Here is a 22472-nt window from a genome sequence, read left to right as displayed (position 1 = left end):
TCCTTCTTTCCCGGACTTCCGGTAGCTGCCCCATTACCGCTGGGGAGCGAAAGTCGTTTGGTATTTGTGCTTCGCTTGATTCCGCCTGGCTATTCTCAGCACGTTGCTCTAGCTCGTATATGTACCTGATTACGACGTAAGAAACCACCCAGATATATCAATATCACAATGACCGTGACTTACTCTCTTAAAACAGGCTCGCTGCCGTTTACACTGACTGTGTAACAGGCATGGCTGTTCCTCGTACATGGGGTACACTTCGGTCGACCATTATCGCACTGTGCAAATGTCTCGGTCACCACACTGTCATTCCAGATGTTCATTGCGAGACAAACCTTAGCCTTTTTCGTATAGCATGATTGACAGGCCGGAAGCCGGGGTGCTTGATATTTCATACCACCTCTCTTCATGCCGTCTGCGAGTCCAGATCGACGGTGTTCTATGGTCTACCTTACCTTTTATTCCTCCTGGATTGAGCGTCAGGGTATACACAATGATAGACGGAGTATACAAGGCAAAATGCGGGGTGCAGATGCTTAGCTTTCCCAGATTACATTACTGCTTCAAAAACGGATGGTGGCTCTGCCTCGTGCTCTTAGTGTGACTCGGCGCTTTTCACGGCTATGGCCCCCCAAAGAATACATTTCCCCGCATTCGGAGTATCCCCGGTTGCCCTCTTCAAGGTACGGTATTGTAATCCGATGGTATGCGTGTCGTAAATAGCAACTCTCTTCCCATTTACATCGGAATCGTTGCTCTCGTACAAACATGGAAGCGGACAATCAAATTGCTTCTGCGCCACGACGGAGACTTCAGGCCTGTGGAAGGTGTTGGAAACGCAAACAAAAGGTTAATCCGTGTGTCCTGTCTTGTCGTGGTAAGCTAAAACTGACGGTTAGCAGTGCGATAAACTGTTGCCAGCATGCACAGCTTGTGTAGAAGCAGACGCACAATGTGACCCTCGACGGATATCCATCGGACGCGCTACGGACGAGGGAAATTGCCTCTCTCATGCCGCCGTGCCAAAGTGAGTTATTTATTTACGCAATTTACATGATTAGAATTACGTGAGATTGACATGTATAGCTATGTAGAAGCCCTCAAGGGAAAGGTAGACAAGCTAGACGGACAGCATCGGCGGCAGCGCGCACGTCTGGGCAGTGAGGTGTCTAATGAACTCCAACATTCGCCGAACATGGAAACTACTGATACAGAGAACCAACAAATGTCTAGCCATACACCAGAGACAGCTAGCACTAGCATGACAGAGCAGTCAGTACAAGCTGCAATGGGAGAAATAGGATTCCTTTCCCGAAATGCTATGGCCGAGCCGCGCCGCGAGTGTCGGGAATTTCCTCAAGCATTGGCCATGAATAACATGGTCAGAGCTGCCCTTTCTGTTTCTGGAGATAGTCCGTTTCAGTCTTCGCTCCCATCTTATCGACGCCAAGAACTTGTGGCTATGGTGGGATCCACTGACAGGCTCAGCAGAGTGTTTGCTGCACCATACCTCAACGGTTTCCTGAATCAAATCGGCTGCATGTTTTTGCACATTAATACATTGGAGATGAGGCAGCACTTTGATACATTTTTTGAAGCAGAGGGGACTGGGGATGCTGGTGTTCAATATCGAAATTTCAATGTTTATATGGTGGTAGCCATTGCAATGATGCTCACCTCTGAGCCTGGTATCGAGCTATTTGCAAGCTCTTTGCATGGTGCGGCAATGGAAAGCTTCAATATCATTTTGGAGGGTCATGATAGTTTGAAAATTCTTCACTGCATCTTTCTGTTGATTATTTACTCTATGTACAGCCCTTCTGGGGGTTCGACATGGCATCTTCTGGGACTGGCAATGAAGAAGTCGATATCTCTTCGACTCCATAGGGAGACACATCATGACACCAGAGTATTGCCGGAAGAACTTGACAGCAGACGGAATTTTTTCTGGAGTCTCTACACGCTTGATCGGTTAGTACATGCGATTAGCATCATGATTAGCCGAGTGGCTAACAGTCGTCCAGTACAGTAGGTTGCGTGATGGATCGACCATTCAATATCCAAGATGATGATATTTCACTTAACGTAAGACCTAGTTCTCTCATATGTCTAGTAGTATCTCAACTCAAAACAGTTCCCGGTTCGGAATTCGCAAACGTCCGTGAATTTCGACTTTGGCTGCCATATGATCATGCACGCCAGGCTGATATCGAGCATGCGAGCTTCTTGGTCTCAACCGCCAGTTTTTCATTATGGTACTCTGTGCTATTGGAGAGACACTGCAAGATCTACCAGGAGCCATGTTCATTCAGGCAATAACTTGCCAATACCTGTCACCCAACTCACATGCAGATCCCTGATCCAAATTGTACAGCTCAGTCGCCGCGCAGCATCATGTGCTAGAGTGATAGGGAGAGCTCAGAAAATCAGCCAGGAGTCCTTAGACATTTGTCAAGTATACATTAACGAGGAATACCGCCGCTTCGAGCATAACAACTTTGCTGGATCCGTCGTCGATGGGTTGGACTTGTTCGCCGCGGGAGTGCTCGTCATCTGTGTTCCGTCAGCACTGCTGCTGGCAGGACACTCCAATGACCAAAGCATAATACCAAAGTGCACTGGGTTGTTGACAAGCTTAGGTGAGCGCTTCTCGTCATTCAAAATGCTTCCTAGGGTCCTTTGGGCTCTGTCGACCGTAGCTTCTCATGGGACATCAAACGACCAGGTAAGATTAATGGCAATACATCTCTATCTCACTATTAATTTTGAGGCAGATACTCGAGTATCTTCCGGATATTATACCAGATGCAATACAAGATACCATCCAGGAGTTTTGCTGGAGATATCGTGCGGAGACATAGGGTTTCGGAATTCGTCGGACGGAATCCGGTCCGATGGACTCTATATGTATTACCAACAAGGCCGTCTACTAATGTCGAAACACTAGAATCCTTGCTGGATCACAAACTGTCTGTTACTATTGAAGCAGACAATCTGCAAACATGGCACCTGGAATCGTGGAAGCCCTTCCCTCGACCGATCGGTTGGCTCCAAGTCCTAAGCCCACGGTCTACGCACTCGACAGCTTCCCTCCCCAGGCTATCGAGCATGCAAAAAGTCTATTCAATCTTATTCAACCTCACGATGAAGAGTTTAAGAACTGGCGCCAAAATGCTCGGGCCCTCTTGATTCGAGGCTCCTACATCACCGCCGATGACATCGCCAGCTGTCCGAACTTGATCGCCATTGGCAAGCACGGCGTGGGTATCGACAAGATTGACCAGGATGCAAGCGAAAAGAGAGGTATCAAGATTCTTAATACACCCGGTGCCAACGCACGCGATGTTGCCGAGCTTGTCGTCGCCCTGGCTTTGTCTGTTGCGAGGGGAATTCGATCAATCACTACCCGGCAGATGTCCAAACCTGTGCCCAAGGAGACCTGTAATGGGCTGACGCTGTATCAAAGGACAATTGGAATTATTGGAATGGGCAATATTGGACGTACGGTGGCAGAGATCTTTCGTGGTGGGTTTGATGCTGATATTGTCGCGTACGATGCGTATATGTCCGAGGATGCTTGGCTGCATATTCCACATATTCGTGCAAAGAGTGTCGACGAGGTGCTTGTCAGGGCTGATATTCTCTCAATTCATGTACCCTTGACCCAAGAGACGCGAGGCATGATTTCATACCGGGAGATTATGGCCATGAAGCCGGACACGATCCTGATCAATGCCGCTCGGGGTGGGATTGTCAGTGAGGCTGATCTTACGAAAGCCATGTCAGAGGGACGGTTATGGGGTGCAGGTCTTGACTGTCATGAGCAGGAACCTCCGAGCCATGAGAAGTATGGGAAACTCTGGGAGAACTTGAATGTGATCAGCACACCACACATCGGGGCAGCAACTTCTCGAGCACAATTGGCAAGCGCGATGGCTGCGGTGGATAATTTGCATAGTTACTTGTCAAAATTGTGATATGTCCAGAGCTAGGTACAATATCTATATCTTAGACTTTGCCGCTTTTGCCACTTTTGCCTCGGGCACTCCCCTGCAATGCCACTGCACACACTGTACATTCCCCTCAATACTATCAGTAATAAACAGGGTCTTGCCATCTGGTCCCCCGAAGGTACAATTGGTCAAGTTTTTACCTCCTCCAGGGGCAGTCACAATCCTTGCTTCCGGAATCCCGTCTGAATTTACAACAAACACCGAACCTAGACTAGGATGGCATATGAATAGATTCCCCTCTTCATCAACAGCCAATCCATCAGGCCCCGCACAACCAAAGGACTGGAAGAATAACCCTGCCTTAGTGATCGTCCCATCCGCATGGAGAGGAAGCCGCCAGACAGCGTTGGACCGGGTCATGGCGATATATAAGAAGCGCTCATCCGGCGAGAGAGCTAGCCCGTTTGGAGAGACACCGTTGGAAACTAGACAATCAAGTTTGCCGGTTGGCGAGAGTCGATAGACGCCTCCGGTTTGGTCTGTCATGCCCGTTTGACCTTGGTCGGTAAAGTAGATGTCGTCTGTAGATGAGACTATTAAATCGTTGGGACCCTTGAACCGTTCGAGGTTGCGGCGAGTGAGAAGGGGCGATATGGTGTTTGAAGATGGGTTGAAGAGAAGGAGGCCCTACACGTGTCCTATTTAGTAGCACGTTAACATACTACACAAAGAAAACGTGCTTACTTGTTTATAATCTGCAACCACAAGACAACCATCCTTCCTCACGACGAGACCATTGGGCTCACCATCCCATCGCGCACATTCGGTTGTCTGTCTTGCACCGTCCACTTTGAGAATTCTGCCATATGGCACATCAACAAGGTAGAGATCCCCATTGGTAACATATGTTGGACCTTCAAGGAAAATATCAGAGGTAGGGACGGCCGATCCACCACGCCATTCCGTTGGTTGGCCGATGCATCGGAGGGGGTTTGGAATGCGGACATATATTTCCGCTTGGATGACGGGGGGTACTGAATAGAAATTCATATTCTTGATAAGGAAAGATCTCGTTGTCGTATGGAGAGTTGATCAGCCATGAATAAAATGTTCATAGCAATATATACATTGTATCGGACGGACACATCGGAAAATTTCCGGAGAGCCTGTGACCTGTAAGGGAGGGCTACGGAGTAGAGGCAAGGGTATATATCAGATAAGGGACAGAAGTCTAGATTTTCTCACATATCACTGCAAAATGGGACGCATTGCGGAGGCTAGACAAGCTATTCAAGGCGCTCCGAAGGGCATCTTCAATGGCTATGTCTTCATGTGTGCATGTGTCTTTGCATTTTCTGGGATATCAAAAGGGTTCGATGAGGGTAAGAAGCAATGATGATACCATACACTGTCTTGCACATATCTAACCAGTTTGTGGATTAGGAAACATTGCATCGATTGTCACACAGTCCTATTTCAAGGCCAAGTTTGGACTAGACAGCCAAACGGAAGATGAATATGCCAATACAAAAGGATGGCTTGTGTCCATATCAACTGCTGGTGCTGTATTTGGCTGTCTTGGGGCGAGTTTGTTTGTTTCCTAGCTGTCATAACGCAAATACTGACTCTAATGAACAGTGCCCTCCGATCAACGATAGGTTTGGTCGACTACCAACACTCCGGATAGCGACAGTCATATACATAGCCGGAATTCTAGGTCAAGGTCTCTGCAATGGGAACGTCTCCGGTCTTTATGCATCCCGGCTCATCTCAGGGCTGGGTATGGGACCTCTGACAATTATCCCACCGATCTATATCACAGAGGTATTAATCTACACTTACGCTTCTCTGGCACCCTTGCTTACGAAGTTATCCCACAGATTTCACCCAAAGCAATTCGTGGACTCCTTACAATCCTGTACGCCTCCTGCCAGCAGCTGGGTGTCGTGCTGGGTTTCTTCATAAACTACGGGATGACCCGACAATATGCCGGCACTGACAAGCAGTGGATGCTTCCTACACTCCTTCAACTTGCTCCTGCAGTAATTTGGGCTTTTGGGAGCTTTTTGTGCTGCGAGTCTCCTCGCTGGCTACTATCCAAAGGCAAACGAGAAGAAGCAACTATGACCATGTCCAAGTTGCGACACTTGCCGCGCGATCACTCGGCGGTCCAAGCCGAAATGGCGGGCATGGACGCTCAAATATTGCACGAGATGGAGGCTGTCAGCGATGCAACCATGTGGGATCTTCTGAAGGAAACCTTTGTTCCTGTTGAGAATCGCCGCCGATTCTTCTTGATTTTCATGGCCACACTGTTCTCGCAGTGGTCCGGGGCCAATGCCATAACGCAATATTCGCCGACCATCTTTGGCTATCTAGGAATCAGCGGCGACGAATCAACGTTCCTGGCTACCGGAATATACGGCGTAGTGAAGTTTGTCAGCACACTGGCTTTCGCATTATTCATCGTCGATATCATCGGCCGAAGACAATCTCTACTCACCGGAATCAGCCTCCAATTGACAACCCTGATCTTCGTCGGTGCCTACCTAGGCGTTACTAAGGACATGACTACTGCTGAACTCAAGGCAACGACCAGCGCCTCACGAGCATCTGTCGCCGCCATCGTGGCTATTTTCCTTCACGCAGTGGCATGGAGCATCGGCTGGTTCAGCATCCCCTACTTGGTCGGATCGGAGGTGTTTCCGATTCGAATCCGGTCGTTGAATGTCTCCATCTCGATGGCTTTTCATTGGGCGTTTTATTTTGCATGTTCGCGTGCGATGCCTAGTCTTTTGGCTGGGACGCAGAAATGGGGCGCATTTGCATTTTTCGCATCGATCTGCTTGATATCACTTGTTTATGTATTTTTTGCTATGCCAGTGAGTTTTATCTCTTTCAAGATTGGTGAATTGCACATTAACCATCAATAGGATACCACGGGAAGATCACTCGAGGACTTGGATAGTCTCTTTCAGCGGCCATGGCACTCTGTGTATAAAGTGGCTTACCCACAACGCGCTTATGTAGGCCAAACGAAGGAATGGAAGGAAGCAGAGGGAGACTCAAAGCACGTGGAGCAGGCGTAAAGGCCCTCTTCTTCCATTTTCCTGAGATGCTCCCCCAAACCAGCGTTGCGGATGCATGTATTACGCACGTTCTTTGGTTAGATGCAAATCGTCACTGCAGCTTGACTAGTGGAGAACCGGCATTCTGTGCTCTTCCCAGACAGGACATGGGCGGGCCTTTGATGCTTGTTAAGTCAACGACACGAGCGACGCCCCTCAAAGAACCAGCATGTTGACCAATATAGAAGTAGTTATCATGTGTTGGCGGCAATCCATAGAACGAGACAGGGACCCTCCACTGTCAAGTCTGGGCTGAACCACGAGGGATGCCCCAACTCCTGCTTTCCAATTCATCCAAAATAGATCTGCGTTCTCCAGGTCTCGTTTTCCGAGTCTCGGCGCTTGCATTCGACCAAGGGATCTTTCCCGTGTGAACAGTTCTGCACACGGGGTACAATGTCAGTAACTCCCACGGAATAGAACAAGGCAAACCGACTTGTTACTGCAAACCAAAGAAGTGAACATGAGAGATCTTTCATAGACTTATTAAGCCAACCTCGTATGAATTTACCATAGTACCATATTGCTAGGTACGGTGGAAGTTCCGCCAATCAGAAGCCTGTGAGATACCCGGAAAAACAGGTTTTCAAGAAATTCAAGGATGAATAATATTTCTACGGACGTCCGACCTTGAACCTGTCTCACAGAAGCATAAGTATTCTTTACTGCTTTTATCAACAGCCCGTGACTATGTATGTGTCGGGCGCAGTAGCTTCCCATCGATCCTCGCCGGCTGCCGAGCGAGAGAGAATTCGGGATTTGTCGAGGTGAGATATCGTCTAGTTTGCCCCCACAATTGAGCCTCACTGACCCCAGGGGAGGTCCCCTAATATAGGTATTATTGTACTTTCGGTAAACCAGCCGTATCGCAGAATGTGGACTCAGAGAATGATCAGCAATCGAATCCAGAAGAGTCCCGTGAAGATACACATTCACCGACCAGCTATCTTGCCACCGATATCACGCTCACAGCACTGACACAGCTTGGCGTCCATCGCTTTCGTTGCAATCGGTCTTTTGTCTCGATCATCGATGGAGAGCATCAGCATGTTATCGCAGAAGCAACTGCATCAGTTTCTTTACGGAACCGGAACCAGCATCGGCCAAACGATGGCCTCTTTCTAGGCGCCAGGACCCTGGATCTGGCATGGGGTGTTTGCCCCCATGCCATACGTCTTTTCACCGGACAAGATCCTTCATGCGAAATAATGACGAGCAATATAACAGCCAATCGGACACGGAACATAATCCGCGATTTTACCCTTGAAGATTTCTACAAAGATCGCTCGTACGTGCTTGAGTGGCCTTATTTCCGTTTCTACGCCGAAGTGCCCTTATATAGCCCTTCTGGATATGTTCTAGGCTCATACTGCGTGGTTGACGATGAGCCACGGACTGACTTTGGTGATGACGAGGTTGCTGCTCTTCAGGAGGTTGCGGATGCTATCGCGCAACATCTTGAGAATGTCCGGGTAGTCCAATATCATGGCCGCGCAGAAAGTCTAGTTATAGGTTTGACTAATTTTGTCAAAGGTCATGCAGAATTTGACCCTATCGAGGCCTCCAGCTCCGGCAGGCTTGATTCGTCTAGGAATATGCGAGGTTACCAGGACCAGAAGTCGGCAGATGGAGGGTGTGATGCGAAGGAATCGCTTGTTGCATCTTTGGTTGGAGAATCCCGTAGTGGCCACCGAGAATCGAATAAGTCATACTCGACAACTCACAGTGATGAACTATCGCCATTCTTTTCTTCTAAACAAGGCTCCGAGACCACCGGGTCTTCATTTCTTGATTTCGAAACGCCGGAAAAACCGGCTTCATTAAAGCCCAGTGTGGAGGTACTGCCTGACAACGTTTCAGGGACACAAGATCCCACCAATAGTGATGACTCTCTGGATAATTCCTCGCATTTGTCTCTGATGGACTCTGTTCCGATTTCTGAACGAATCGTTACGATATTCTCCCGCGCCAGCGTCTTGCTTAGAGACACTATGGATCTAGACGGTGTGGCCTTTTTTGATGCATATCGAAATGACACTTTACTGTCAGTATTATTGATCCCTTGAGTTTTCTATTTTCTAACCGTATTCCAGCATGTTGCCCGAAGATTCTGAAGGCTGGGAGCCCTTGCCGAAAACTGCAGACCCAGGATTCTCCACTGCTCCATGCTCTAAGCCTCTTGGTCTGTCAGATGCATCTTCAAAGGAGACAGAAAGCGCCTGTGACATTCTAGGTTGTGCACTAAAAACATCGTCCGAGAATACCAATTTGAACCCTCAACCCGAAATAACGCAGGAATTGCTGCATACACTAGTCACAACCTTTCCAATGGGGCATATATTCTATTTAGACGATATGGCAGGAGCTAATAACAATTCGATAAACGCAAAGGGAAGTACAAGTGGTTCTCGAACCGAGTCGAAAACCATTCACGACATATCCAAGCGCCTGGCCCGTCATCTTCCTGAAGCAAACACTGTGCTTTTTTTCCCCTTGTGGGACTGGAATAAATCACGGTGGTTATCAGGGACATTAGTCTGGGTACGAGGCAAGCATCGTCCCCTAGGCATTGAAGAATTGCACTACTTTAAGGTGTTTGGAGATTCTATCATTTCCGAGGTCTCCCGGATACACTGGACAGCCACCGAGAAGTCTAAATTCGATTTCACTTCCTCGGTCAGCCATGAGCTCCGCTCCCCGCTGCATGGTATACTAGCGAGTGTGGAATTGTTGCAGAAAACTCCTCTTCAGCCTGCGCAGCGCGACATGATTACGATGATAAATACATCCGGAATGGCCTTACTGGACACGACAGACCATCTGTATGCTTCCAAAACGCTAATCTTCTAGAAATATTTGCTGACTATGTATCCCTTTCAGGCTGGATTTCTGCAAAACCAACAGCTTGGCGACTGCAAAGGAGTTGAGCAGGGCCCAGTCTCATGGTGAAGCAGCAAACCTAATATCCGAATTTAACCTAGATACCCTAATCGAAGAAGTCGCAGGGATTTTATACAATAGCCACAATGCCCCCAAGCCAGTTGGCTTTCTTGAAAGTGGACCAGATCTCAGAACAACTAATGCTAGCCAAGTCCCCAAGGGTAGTGACCGACCATCGGTAGTCATACGCGTTGAACAATCCCATTCCTGGGCTATTCGATCTGTCAATAGCGCATGGAGAAGAATAGTGATGAACGTGCTCGGCAACTCTCTGAAATGGACCAAGGCCGGATTTATCGAGGTATCATTATCAGAGACGAGAGACCAGATTAACCCCAATTCGGCACTTGTCAATTTATCTATCACGGATACAGGCCGTGGAATTGCGCCTGATTTTCTCAAGCACGAAATTTTTTCTCCATTTTCTCAGGAGGATTCGCTGTCTGAAGGCGTGGGGCTGGGCCTTAGCATCGTGCGCAAACTTGTGACATCTCTTGGTGGTTGCATCAATGTGAGGAGCGAACTGGGTATTGGCACGCAGGTCGATGTCTACGCCCGCGTTCAGCATGTTGAGAAGTTCGAATCGTCCGTACCTCCCTCCATAACAGGGAAGGGCTCACTTCGGGTATGTTTGATTGATTTCAACGGATATCCCGATGTGAAGGACACCCCCACCGGAATCCTGCCAGCCGAAGCCAAACGAAAGCTCTCCATCCAGAGTACCTTTTCTGTTATATTAAAGACACAACTAGGATGGCGTGTCTCGTTGGCACAGTCCCTCGAGACAGGACATGGCGATGTTGCGGTCATCGAAGAGACGAAGTTTAAGACCATAGACGGCCAGTCGGTGCGTGACTTATGTTTGAGGAACGGTTTCAAATTCTTCATTGTCCTCACTGGACCGACGCCCTGCCAGACAGGCCGTCTTCCCCCGAATACTATCCACTTATCGCAACCGTATGTTTGGACTCTCCTCTTTGCTGAATCCATTAGCTGACTCTCAGGGAAGATATGGCCCCCAAAAGATTTGTGATGCAGCCCAAAGGATATTGGAGCTTTATAAGACACAGTCCGAACACGATATTCGTGATTCTGCGCCGGTTCCCGTTCCGTCCGTCTGCTCTCAACAGCCCCCGACAGACATTGGTCCGCAGGCTGTTCCGGACCCCTCAAAAAGACTGCCAGAGATTTCAACTGAAGTGACATATCCACTTTCGCAACCCGATGGCTTGCAATCCCAACCACAAAAGCAGAAAGAAATTCGTGTTCTCGTCGTGGATGACAATGACATTAATCTAAAAGTAAGTTACAGCGTTGCTTGACTAGTTACACAGGACCAGATTTAGTTGTGTTTCGTTATCCTGTGAGATAACCTGGGCTGACTGGGAAACGGAGCAGATCATGACCATGTTCATGCGCAAGATCGGCTGTCACTACGATGCAGCTTCCAACGGGCTGATCGCCCTGGAAAAGTACAAGCAATCGGAAATAGCATACAACTTCGTCCTAATGGGTAAGTAAAATCCGAACCTTCTTTCAGGCGCTTACTCCACATGAACACATCTGATTGTTAATCTAGATATATCAATGCCTGTAATGGACGGCATAGTCGCCACTAGCGAAATCCGCCGTCACGAAAAGGCCAACAGTCTTAAGCGCTCCTGCATTATGGCTGTCACGGGTGTTGCTTCTGCTTCCATGCGCTCGGAGGCCCTGAAAGCAGGCGTAAACAACTATTTGGTGAAGCCACTTTCCCTTGCTGGGCTTAAGGAACTTATGGATATACGATGATGCCATTATGCTTGGCGTTTTATAGATGATCCGTTGCTAGTGGCCAGAACTTTTATAAATCTGGCCTCAGTACGTGACCAAGCAGATCTGGCCTCGGCACCGGATTTCCGCTATGATGCTGCTGGCAAAGGCGGAGTTGGAGATGTACGAGATCGTTCTTGGTCGTGAAAACATCCCCAGGCTGGACCAAGATTACAGCAAAGTACCAATTCTTACTCATAGCAGGATATCTCGGGCACATGGGAAGCTGAAATCGCTGACAAGCTGTCATTGTAAATGACGCTTGTCACTTGCAGCCGATTCTGCATGCACTAATCATGCATTGAACAGCACAGAGTGTTCACTGAGCACTCGATGAATTCTGGACTGTGACTGAAATACCGAACCAGGTCCTGGGCACCTATATTGAAGTCATGACATATGGAGAAAAACCACAGTGGTTCTAGAAACCCGGGTCTATAGTGACATGCATTCCATCATCTCAATAGCTATGGAAAACACCATAACTTGTATTTTATTTATACTACGTAGATGAATGCTGACAATAACGTCGATATAAACCACTCCTTAGGCATAAATAGAGAACGTCCTCTGGCCTAACCGAGACATCCTCCCAATTCTCCTGAACATACTCCAAGCTTTAATCGCGACTGCACGGTTTCCGCATGTTGGAGCAAGAGAAGAGAGTGCCAGAGGACATTTTCGACACGCAGGCTTGACGGTGGAGATTAAGGAAAGCCACTGTATAACCATTGATGGAGATTTGTGAGAGTAAAAAGTCAGCATGGGCCTAAATCAATTACTAGCTCGTCCATTTACAATAATCTCCTAGACCACATGTATTAGAAACCATCTCTAATCTAATACGACTTTACTTGTTTCTATAGAACTGTAATTTCGATAAATCACATTCCATAGCCTCTTGTGTTCCTTCAGAAATAACAGGAACAAACTTTGCCCTGAATTACAATAGGATTGAGTTTTGCGATGATTGGGATATAACGAGCAATCGACAGTCATCCAACCTCATTAGACGCGGAGTTTATTGTTCATTTTCTGAAATCTGAATTCTATTGGGGGTGCTGAGACTTTTCTTCAATCCCGGGCTTTCTCAATTTTTCCCCTCTCTCTACTTCAGCACTCTGACTGGATTGCGGCACAGGACTTCGGATACCCTCATCGCGGGGACCAGCCTCCTCATCTGATCCTCCTTGGATGCGAGTATCCGGTGCTGGCGCAAATCGGCTTCGGATTCTGATCTGCTTTCCATACCTGTTGAAGAGGAAGGGAATGCACGCTAGCAAGGCAGCTACACCACCGATGAGACTTCCTCCACCTCCAACTCCCAGTGCCGAGAACATCTGGTTAGTGAAAAGCGGTGCAGCAGCGCCGCAGGCCGAGCGGGCAATGGTGTTTGCAGCAATGGCAGAGGCAGCGTACATTAGATAACAATCCACAAGGTAGTTCAAATATGCGACAAAGATAAGAAGCAGGCAGCTCGAGAGAAAGCACCCAGCAAGAGTGGGAACGATCCAGTGGACATAACTTCGAGAAAGTCAGTTTCTTCGTACTATCTCAAGTCGGGAATCATCATACTCACTTATATTCAGCCGACCATGCAAACCAGAACATGGTTGCGGGAAAGCCAATGCCGCCAATCATCGCTAGGGTTAATCGATCTTCAGGAACGGTATCTTCCATTTTCTTCTCACCCCTCTCAATCCGCCGCTGGCGGAGCCGAGTGTCAATCAAAACAATAAGGCCACCGATCAGCGCGCCGACGACGGTGCCAATCAAAGGCAACTCGCCTACACCCGAGTTCCACCCGCGCTTCTCTTGGAACACAATGGGATAGATGCTGAAAAGCATGTAGAGCAAGGTATAGACGACCGCCATGTAGATGGCGCATAGTAGCGAAATCGGATCGAAAAGAATAATCCACGGCCGTGTCAGCGCCAACTTATAGATACCGACAAGCGTCCGATCGCTGTCTTCGGCTTGAGCTTTCACACTCTCATACCCAGGAATCTTTGCCATTCGAATTCGCTTTGCCTTGTTGTACAAAACTGTCGGTGCATATGTCTCCGGGATGGTCAACATCACGATAGCCGTTACCCCACCAAGCCAGAGCAGCACATAGAAGCTCCATCGCCAATCCTTCTTCAGCTCAAGGAAGCCGGCGATAACTGGTCCAAGGGCTGGTCCGACGTACACCATTGCCGAGAAGCCGGCCATGGCGTTGGCGCGCTGTAGTGGATCCCATAGATCCGCGAGGACTCCTGGGGCGTTGCTCAAAGGAGCGGAGACAAAAGTCCCCGTGAGGAACCTACCCACTAGCAGGGCGCCCAGATTGGGCGCGAAAGCGCATAAGAAGTTAACTGCAAGATAAAGCGCGAAACTGATGTAAAAAATCCACCGACGGCCATAGAACTCACTGAGTGGAGCGAAGATGAGGGGACCGGCGCAGTAACCAAGCAGGAAAAGTGTGATTGTGAGACCTGCTACCTCGGTCGACACGCCGAACTGTTCAGAGATGGACTCAAAACAGCCACTGGGAGAGCTCGAGGCGAATGTGGCATTCACGACGAGTAAAATGGCAGTTATAGTGATGGTAACACGGCGAGCCATGGACCAGTTGCGAGGGTTCTCGATGTCGCCGGGGGCGAAGTCGACATATCCGTCTTCGTTGAGGTAAGGATGGGGCTCATAGCGAATATCTTGAGAATTATATGGTTTATTGACCGTGTAGGACAATATGCGCGTGATAGCTGCCATCACGAGTGGGCGAGGAGAAAGACCTTGATGCCTGCGCTGGTCAACAGGTGGAAACGTGGGTTAATAGATTTCTAAGCATATCTAATGGGCATCGTCTGTTGCAATGGGCCTCACTATTTAACTAACAAGTTATTCAAGGTCATGACATAATTTCGGGGATTGTCGAAGTCCGAGTCTGGGGCTTTATCTCTGCGGGGAACCACGCCCGAAAGCTTGTGCTAAAGGGTTGGAAGTGTGGTGCATGGGTGGTGGAAGTGACTCGCCAAAAGCGATAATCTGAAATTAACACTGTAGACAATAAAGACAGGAAAGAATGATGCTGTTGATTATGAATTCAATAACAATGAGAAACTGCCTGGCCGCGCTGGAAAAGGGCACATGGTGATGGTAAGTTCGAATCTACGGGCGAGCAGACAATTATATCTGCCTAGATTCTTTTGGCCTGACAGAATCAAAGCTCTTCTGCTTCGTGGTGCTTCGTGGTCATAATGCATATCTGAATGTGTCCTCTTTCTCTCGATCAAAATATGGGATGACGCCTGTCGAAATGCAGTTTTGAGTGTCATCTTCTGCACTCGATGCAAACCACTCACCGTGTTCTTTGACAGCTACGTCTCTGAAACCGGGAATTCTCAAGGGACCCAATCTTCCTTGGCCCAGCTAAGTCAACAACTGCCGTGGAAGCCGTTGTGTCCAATCCAGAAGGGTGTGACTGGTGGGAGAACGTTGATGTTGTTGATGGGCACGGTCCCGAGAATGTTCACACTCTTGGGCTTTTCTTGCTCCAATCTCTGCTGCTCCTCCGTGTACAGTTTTTCCCGGATCTCGTCGGAAACGTCTTCGTGCGTCTCCAACCCCCCTCCCTTTCAGCCCTCCTTTCGGCGCAGGGAGTCAAACATTGAGGATCTGTGTGCGGATTCGACAATGCCTTTTCCCACTGGGCCCAGCCAGCACTAAGGTCCTAAGTGGCTTGAAACCGAAACACATTCTATTGAGTCACAAGCGTGGCTGCGAATTGCTTTCTACCCACAGACATTTTCACTATCTAGTTGCGCGTTTTGTTCGTCGAGCATCCCTCCGACGGGATACAGGACGGAAACCTTCCTGGCTAAGGCTCCCGCTCGGCTTTAAAAGCCGACAAACCTATTCCTGCGGTTGCCACACTGGTGATAGACGGAGAATATGAGGTATCCATCATGATAATAGGCAATTGACCAAAGGTCGTGTGGATGGACAATGTCCGTGACATGGACTGCCACAGCTTACTTGGACATTAAATTCAGCTATCCAAACGAAGCGTGGATGGGTCTCTTGCACTATCCGTGGTTTTGAGGCGCCGCAGCATCTTTGACCAAATAACCAACGCAGAAGCCTCCTCAATGAGAATATTATCTATCAACACCGTGGAAGGGGCGGGAGTTAAACATCATTTGTGTTCTGAGAGCCTCCGCAGTGGCGGTATCTCTTTTGTCCAAGTCCTTGTGCATATCCCACACCACTTTTCTTTCACTTTACTGCGGTGCCCCTGAGCTCAGCAGCAACGTTGTTGAAGTGTGTACCCATGCAACGCAATATCACCATTTCAGTTTGTCGAATGGAAGCCGGTGCTCCCTGCTCTCCCGGCAGGACATAAGCGAAGTACGTGAGACGTGTCCTTGGCTGCGTCTAGAGGCCCTAATTCCATGACCGAAGTAGCAACGACTATGAGTAGATCCTCCTGTAGATCTCCAGAAGACAGAAAACAGGCCTTGCAGTCAGTAGAATGGTCATTTTCAACTCCAGTAGCTCCGCTCATAGCCGCAAGCTGCATCACCCATTACGGACCAAGGATATCCCAACTTGAGAGAGGCCGGCGGATGGGTCGTCGGTTTCCGAGCTCGATGGTAGTCCCGGGCGTGAGCATATCGCCAGTCTGCTACCAACATCGACTGCTGACATAGGCTATCCGGCACTTTGCGTGAAAACACTGAACGCCGTTGGTCGTGTGCAGCCATGCAGGACACCAGGGCTAAGTACATGTCCGGTCAGTTGCTCGTGATAACGGTCATTCATTAAACTTGGCAAGAAGCTCTGCGTGAGCCCGAGCTGACATGAGATAGTCCTTACGGACTCCTGCTTTTCCGCCCTATCCCAGACAGATTCTTGGTTTCGGACCGTGGCGTTTACATTCAATCAGGAAGTCGTTCTGGCGTAGAAGGTATTCTGCACAAGTGACAAGGGGTGCAATGTTAGTAACTCTCATAGAATTGGACAAGGCAGACTGGCTTGTTGCAAAACGACAGACAAGGGAGCAGCCCTTGGTAAAGAGAGCAGTCTCCCCTTATTGTCAATGCCTCATTGTATATCGTATAGATAGATAACCTCAAATGGCCTAAAAGAGGAAAGACCCGATCGGCGCGCACTAAGCCTAACCGAGAACCTTCTCAGGCACTCTCCAGACTTCACTCCCTCTTACAAATACACTGTACACTGTCTCTGTACACTATTACTACTTTCTACCCGAGCTTTTCCATACAGGTACATAGTATTCCTATTTCGTTATTCTATTGTCTCGGCACTCCGTAATGGACTGCGGTTGGAGCCGCCCTCCTCCACTAGCAAGATGACCAGCAGCACGACGGGCAACGACAAGGACTTCCGCGGACAGCTGGGCAAGTTTCGCTTGGACAACATCGCCAGTTCGCTTCCACGTCCCCCGCCTCCTCCCTCTGCTAGTCCGACCAATATTTCTCTTCCCCAGTCCTCCTCCCATCCGCTGGCTGACCAACAGCCGCTTCCCGAATTGGTCCGTGGCAGCGCCAGCCTTATTCCCGATCCTCCTGCGGATACCACAACGACGACTCACAATGTCCCGATTACTTCCTACCACCAGAGCTCGTCGTCGTCCGTGTCCGCCGCGTCGGTAGCGCGCAGCAAACGTGTCTCAACCGCCTGCGATTTCTGTCGCAAACGAAAGAAGAAATGCGACTTTCGTTATCCGAACTGCTCAGCCTGCACCCGCGCTGGCGTCCGTTGCACCATCCCCCCGCCCGGTCCCCAGGTCGCCAATGCGTCCGTACCCCGCGATCAGCTGGAGAACCTACAGAAACGCGTGCAATGGCTGGAGGACATCGTGCGCCGGAAGACGGGTATCACGGCCGCGGAACTGGCTACCGGCAGCTCTGTGGACGGTGAGGGGGATCCCGACTGGTGGTACCAGGTGCCTGCCATGGTGGCCACGGGGGATACGCGACCTGCGACCGCGGGGGCGTCCGTGTCGAGTCCATCCACAGCACATACACCCAGTGCAGCCGGGGGGTCGTCGGCAGGAGGGCCAGCGGTGTCCGAGTCGCTTGGTACGGGATTGCCCAACGTGGGTGAAATCTTTCGCGACCAGCTGGAGCACCGACGACCGTCAGTCGCGCGGCCTCTTGCGTCCTCCCCGCGGGTGCTGAAGCTCTCCTCGTTGGAGGAAGCGGAAAAAGTGGCGGGTAACTATTTTGACAGCATGGGATACCAGTATCCGTTCCTGCATCGCTTGGAGTTTCTAGGACAGTTGCGACGGCTCTACAGCGGCGAGGTGCCGTCGCCAGAGTTCCATTACTCGTATCACATTACGATCGCGATCGCGCTGTTGATCAAGTCTGCAGACGACACGCAGACGGCCGAATTCTATCGCGCTAGCCAGGAAACACTGCCGTTGGCGTTACAGAACGAAGATCTACCTGCTGTGCGAGCGTTGTTGAGTCTTGCGCTGTACACCATGTTTGCGACCACGGGGCCAAGTGTTTGGCATGTGTTGGGAAGCACAATGCGTTTGGCCACGAGCTTGGGGTTACACAAGGCGCGTCCGTCGGCTAATGTGGTGGAAGAGGAGATGTCAAAACGGGCGTTCTGGAGTTTGTACAATCTCGACCGCCTTATCGCAACCACTCTGGGTCGACCATTGGGTATCGCGGACGAGGACATCACAGTTGACCTTCCGCGAGAATTCAACGATGACTGGACGGAGGCTCCTGGGGCCAGTTCGACCACGATTCCACTGCAGGTGGTGCGACTGCGGCGGATATTCTCCCGCATTTATCGCTATTGTACGCCCCTTTGATCCATATTAGTGAACGTCTCTAACAATGCAGTGTACAACAACCAACCCCCTCCACCGACGCACGAAGTTATCATGACCTTGAGCCAGTTCCGTCACGAGGTAGATGAATGGCGAATGCAAGCACCGGTCTATCCCCCGGCCCTTTTATACTCGACCAGTTACTACGATTACCTATACTATACAACCCTACTGTTGATGTATCGACCCAGCCCGCGCAATCCCACGTCCGACGCAACGAGTATCATCAGCTGCGGCGATTCGAGCATACAAGTAATCCGGTCATACTGGGACAGTTATTCGGTGGGCAAGATCAAGTGGATCTGGTTGACGCTGAGCCAGCTCTACTTTGCCGGAATTACAATCCTTTGGGGACTCGAACAGAACTCGCGAGCGTTCCGACAAGGCCAGCCGCCGTTATGGCAGCCAGATGAGCAGATGATGCGTCGCGCAATCCAGGCTGTGATTGTCCTGCTCGAGGAGTTTGGCAAGCGACGGCCTGGAGTGGACCGATTAGCCGAGACGTTTCGACATCAAAGCACGATGATATTCAGCCAGATTGCTTATCAGCAACAGCAGCAACAGGTACAACAACACCAGCAACAACAGGCGGTGCAGCAGCAGCAACAACAGCAGTATCAACTACAAGCAGCACCAGCACCTCCGCCGCCGCGATTGACTGTGCCATTAGCACCACCACCCTCGACGGTCCCGTTGGCACCGGTACTAGATGATGTACTCCTGGTCGATGGAACTGGAAATACCGTGATGGATCCGCAGCTGGCGGAGCAGTTGTTCTATTCGTACGATTGGTTTCAGGAGGAGATGGCGACGTATTACACTTTATAAACTTGTCTGGGTGTACTTTTATATATGTATATACCATGCAGTTATGATACCCTCCTTAGTTCTGTTTCTTTTTCTTTTTTTTTTTTTGCTCGGGAATCAAGGCAGATTATGTATTTACATTACTATACGTGCGTCCGTTAAAGCGGTTAATGCCAAACATCCGGCCCAAAGAACCCCTTTTCAGGTAATCCCTTCCACGGCGTGCCTTTTCCATCTGCTGTGTTGCTGTACACGGTGTTTCCCCACCAACTCAGCGAGCCAGCTGGGAGGGTAATGCAGAAGAAGATTATGACAGTTGCGACGGCCACGCCGGAGTCGAGGGCTGCTGAAAGAACGTAATCTACTCAATTAGCAGCCGCTCAGTCAGAAGAATAGGAAGGGGAGACAAGACATACTATACTTAGCCCACCAAGCCGGCCTCCTCATCTTCACCCACCCATTAAAGATAACATTAATCACCCACCAACTCGAAAAACTAATCCCCGTTGCCGGCGGCACAAGGCTCATTGCTCCAAATGCCACGGGCCAAGAGAGGTAGTTGACAGTCTTCCACTTCCGTCCAAGGAACCACGTGATAACAACAACAACCGGACCAACGAGGAAAAACCAGAGCAAGTTTCCGTAGATCTGACCGGGGGAGAAGTTCCGCGCTGGGCCGAGAGCGCCCCAGATCAACGAGGAGGAGTATGTTACTCGGCCGTGGGGGCAGGTGAACCCGCCCGAGGCGTCGGAGGTACAAACGCCGTCGATGCGGGTGATCATGAAGACTGTCACGCCGCACTGGACAATTGCGCCGATGAGCGTTGCCAGGCCTTGGGCTAGGAAGACCGTCCGTGGCGCGATGTGTAGGTAGTGTCCTAGTTTCATGTCTGCCATGAATTCCAACCCTTGCGAGACGGCGACGTAGCCGTAGAATTTAAACGCCATGTTTGCTACGGGGCGGCCGAGGAATGCGTAGCCGCCGATGAATTCGGTTAGTAGGTTTAGTTGGTTACTGCTGATGTTCGTGACTGCTTTGATGATCCCTACCGGGATGATGTAGAGCATTGGGAGGACGAAAGCGATGAGCACAGCCCAGGCTGGCAGACCCGTGTGCCAGACTTCGTTGGTCACGATGGACAGCACGAACATGAGGATTGTGATGGCTACGAACCACCACCAGGGCACGTCGCGGTAGGCGGTGATCAGCCGCGCGTGGATGTCTTTCTTGTCGCGGCCTTTCCATTGTTCCCAGAGTTCTTTGCCGTGGTACAGACCGATGTGCACGAAGATGCCGGTTAGGTTGGCAAAGGCCACGCCGTAGGTTAGTGCGTAGCCGGCTGGGAGGAACATGGGGGAGTAATTTCTGTAGGCTTCTTGGTCGATTGTGCCTGAAGGGGTCATCACGCGGCTCGTGTTGTAGGATTGGCCTGTGTTGTCGAACGTGTTTGAATTGAGCATCGGCAGGTATGCAGAGTACCACGTGTTGGTGTAGTAGAGGATCGGGCAGATGAGCCAGAAGAACAGCGCGAACGAGCCCATCACATTGAGGCCGGCCCAGAAGGGGACTAGCAGCGGGCTCTGGTTTGCGTAGACCACCTGCGCCCAGTCAAATGTCAGAACCGACATGCCCAGCCCAGTCTTCTGCCCGAACAGTTGGTTCACAACCACATTATTCGGAACAATCCAGCAGATGAAGCTAAACGTGCTCAACCCGGTAAACAGATACCCCGGCGCAAAGTACCATACCCCCCCGACAACAAACACAATGAGGAAAAACCGCAGCCGCGAAATACGCCACCCATCTGCCAGCGTATTCGCCTTGGAATGCAGCGTCTGCAGCAGCGCTGCATTAGACAACACCTGCGGCCAGATCATCGTCGCGGGACTAACAAGCCATCGCGCCGCCATTCCCGCCAATCCAAAACCAAACAGCTGCGTCGTGATGCACAGCAGGATCTCAAACCCGCCCTGCGATGGGAAATTGTAGAACTTGACCATCGCCTCGATGACCTGCGTCGCGGCGGCGGAGCCGAACGACACGTTCGCCATGATTGTGATTAGCGCATGTTCTTTGATGTTGAAGTGACGGTCCGGATTCCACCAGCCCACGGGGAGCCATTTTGCCCATGCGCAGCCGACGGGGAAGGCGAGGAGTTGCGCGACCAGCGCGCTGATGGTGACGCTGGGTTGGCGCAGGCTGAAGAACTGATTAAGACCGCTTCCGACCTGTTTCTTTGTTAGCGACTGTCCTGTCGCGCCGAGCTGTAACGGGCGCGCACAATGGTAAAAATAACACCAATTGTCCACATGCGAACGGTGTTCACCGGTAGTGTCACATTATCCACAGGCTGCACGACAGCGCGCACCTCGGGAAATGGAGAATCGCTCGCTTCATAGGGGAGAATGCGCTGGGCGTCGCCATCGCTTAGGATCTCGATTTCGGAGGAGTCGGTCTCGAAGGGAGGGTCCTATATCGTTTCGGCCAGTGTAAGCAAGCTATGCGATCCAATAGGTGTCCGACAAGGCTGCATGCCAGCCAGGTGTGACAGCGGCAGCTCGTATACTGAACCCAAAGCGAATGTTTCTAGAATAGGAAAAGGGGAACCCACCTGGATGCTGTGTTGGTGTTTTTTTTTTTTGCCGGACAGCAAGTCGGCATCAAGCATGGCGGCTGGGGCCGGTCTGTATTATGTATGTATGTACGAGTGTTTGTATTTGCCTGGCTATGCTGTATTTGCCTGTGTAATTGCCTGTTCAATATTGTGGTCAATGTCTGCAGTGCATGTTAGTGTGTACAGGTGCTGAGATGTCGTCGGATGGCGAATTGCGAGGATGAGGCAAAAGGAGTCTTGACAAAGTACAACCCCGCAAGAGTTTGCACTCTCCTACATACACTACTATACACTACTATGCGATACCTCGGCACTCTATTCTGTACATAAACCCGCTACTCCTCCATGCAGACACTCCCAC

The 22472-nt window shown here is 50.2% G+C and overlaps 5 protein-coding genes across 5 annotated transcripts; 3 read left to right on the top strand and 2 right to left on the bottom strand.

The window, feature by feature from the left end:
* Window positions 1-623: 623 nt before the first annotated feature.
* On the top strand, window positions 624-7042 carry EURHEDRAFT_517890 (uncharacterized protein; the record flags this gene model as incomplete). Its single annotated transcript, XM_040786607.1, has 13 exons — window positions 624-683; window positions 900-1027; window positions 1087-1165; window positions 1217-1975; window positions 2135-2847; window positions 2990-3847; window positions 4013-4193; window positions 4354-4468; window positions 5189-5335; window positions 5451-5548; window positions 5592-5777; window positions 5834-6835; window positions 6887-7042. 13 exons carry the CDS (start codon window positions 624-626, stop codon window positions 7040-7042), a joined length of 4482 nt encoding a protein of 1493 aa, XP_040635750.1.
* A 729-nt stretch (window positions 7043-7771) lies between these two features.
* Window positions 7772-11812, top strand: EURHEDRAFT_463377 (hybrid sensor histidine kinase/response regulator; the record flags this gene model as incomplete). Its single annotated transcript, XM_040784873.1, has 7 exons — window positions 7772-7848; window positions 7917-9125; window positions 9175-9903; window positions 9962-10978; window positions 11031-11322; window positions 11420-11534; window positions 11601-11812. The coding sequence occupies 7 exons, from the start codon at window positions 7772-7774 to the stop codon at window positions 11810-11812; spliced, it is 3651 nt and encodes a 1216-aa protein (XP_040635749.1).
* A 959-nt stretch (window positions 11813-12771) lies between these two features.
* On the bottom strand, window positions 12772-14790 carry EURHEDRAFT_507219 (MFS transporter). The gene is made up of 2 exons (XM_040785863.1): window positions 13413-14790; window positions 12772-13357 (listed from the first exon to the last, which is right to left on the bottom strand). The coding sequence occupies exons 1-2, from the start codon at window positions 14585-14587 to the stop codon at window positions 12883-12885; spliced, it is 1650 nt and encodes a 549-aa protein (XP_040635748.1). The 5' UTR covers window positions 14588-14790; the 3' UTR covers window positions 12772-12882.
* A 2399-nt stretch (window positions 14791-17189) lies between these two features.
* Window positions 17190-19517, top strand: EURHEDRAFT_517887 (uncharacterized protein; the record flags this gene model as incomplete). The annotated part of the gene is made up of 2 exons (XM_040786606.1): window positions 17190-18657; window positions 18703-19517. 2 exons carry the CDS (start codon window positions 17190-17192, stop codon window positions 19515-19517), a joined length of 2283 nt encoding a protein of 760 aa, XP_040635747.1.
* optF (small oligopeptide transporter, OPT family) lies at window positions 19483-22470 on the bottom strand. Its single transcript, XM_040782778.1, has 4 exons — window positions 22109-22470; window positions 21779-21967; window positions 19913-21725; window positions 19483-19857 (listed from the first exon to the last, which is right to left on the bottom strand). Exons 1-4 carry the CDS (start codon window positions 22163-22165, stop codon window positions 19664-19666), a joined length of 2253 nt encoding a protein of 750 aa, XP_040635746.1. The 5' UTR covers window positions 22166-22470; the 3' UTR covers window positions 19483-19663.
* Between the last annotated feature and the right edge of the window lie 2 nt (window positions 22471-22472).

Source organism: Aspergillus ruber, assembly GCF_000600275.1.
Source record: "Aspergillus ruber CBS 135680 unplaced genomic scaffold scaffold00029, whole genome shotgun sequence".
NCBI lineage: Eukaryota > Fungi > Ascomycota > Eurotiomycetes > Eurotiales > Aspergillaceae > Aspergillus > Aspergillus ruber.
Note: the sequence above shows the minus strand (reverse complement) of the source record. Positions and strands in the feature narration are given on the sequence as shown.

What these genes read in the sequence shown, in the direction of transcription:
- EURHEDRAFT_507219 (XM_040785863.1), bottom strand. Translation starts at nt 14,587, where the DNA reads ATGGCAGCTATCACGCGCATATTGTCCTACACGGTCAATAAACCATAT. An exon ending in GCATGGTCGGCTGAATATAA is followed by an intron (nt 13,358 to 13,412) that starts GTGAGTATGATG and finishes ACTTTCTCGAAG; the next exon opens with TTATGTCCACTGGATCGTTC.
- optF (XM_040782778.1), bottom strand. Translation starts at nt 22,165, where the DNA reads ATGCTTGATGCCGACTTGCTGTCCGGCAAAAAAAAAAAACACCAACAC. An exon ending in AACACCAACACAGCATCCAG is followed by an intron (nt 21,968 to 22,108) that starts GTGGGTTCCCCT and finishes GAAACGATATAG; the next exon opens with GACCCTCCCTTCGAGACCGA. An exon ending in TTGGTGTTATTTTTACCATT is followed by an intron (nt 21,726 to 21,778) that starts GTGCGCGCCCGT and finishes ACAAAGAAACAG; the next exon opens with GTCGGAAGCGGTCTTAATCA.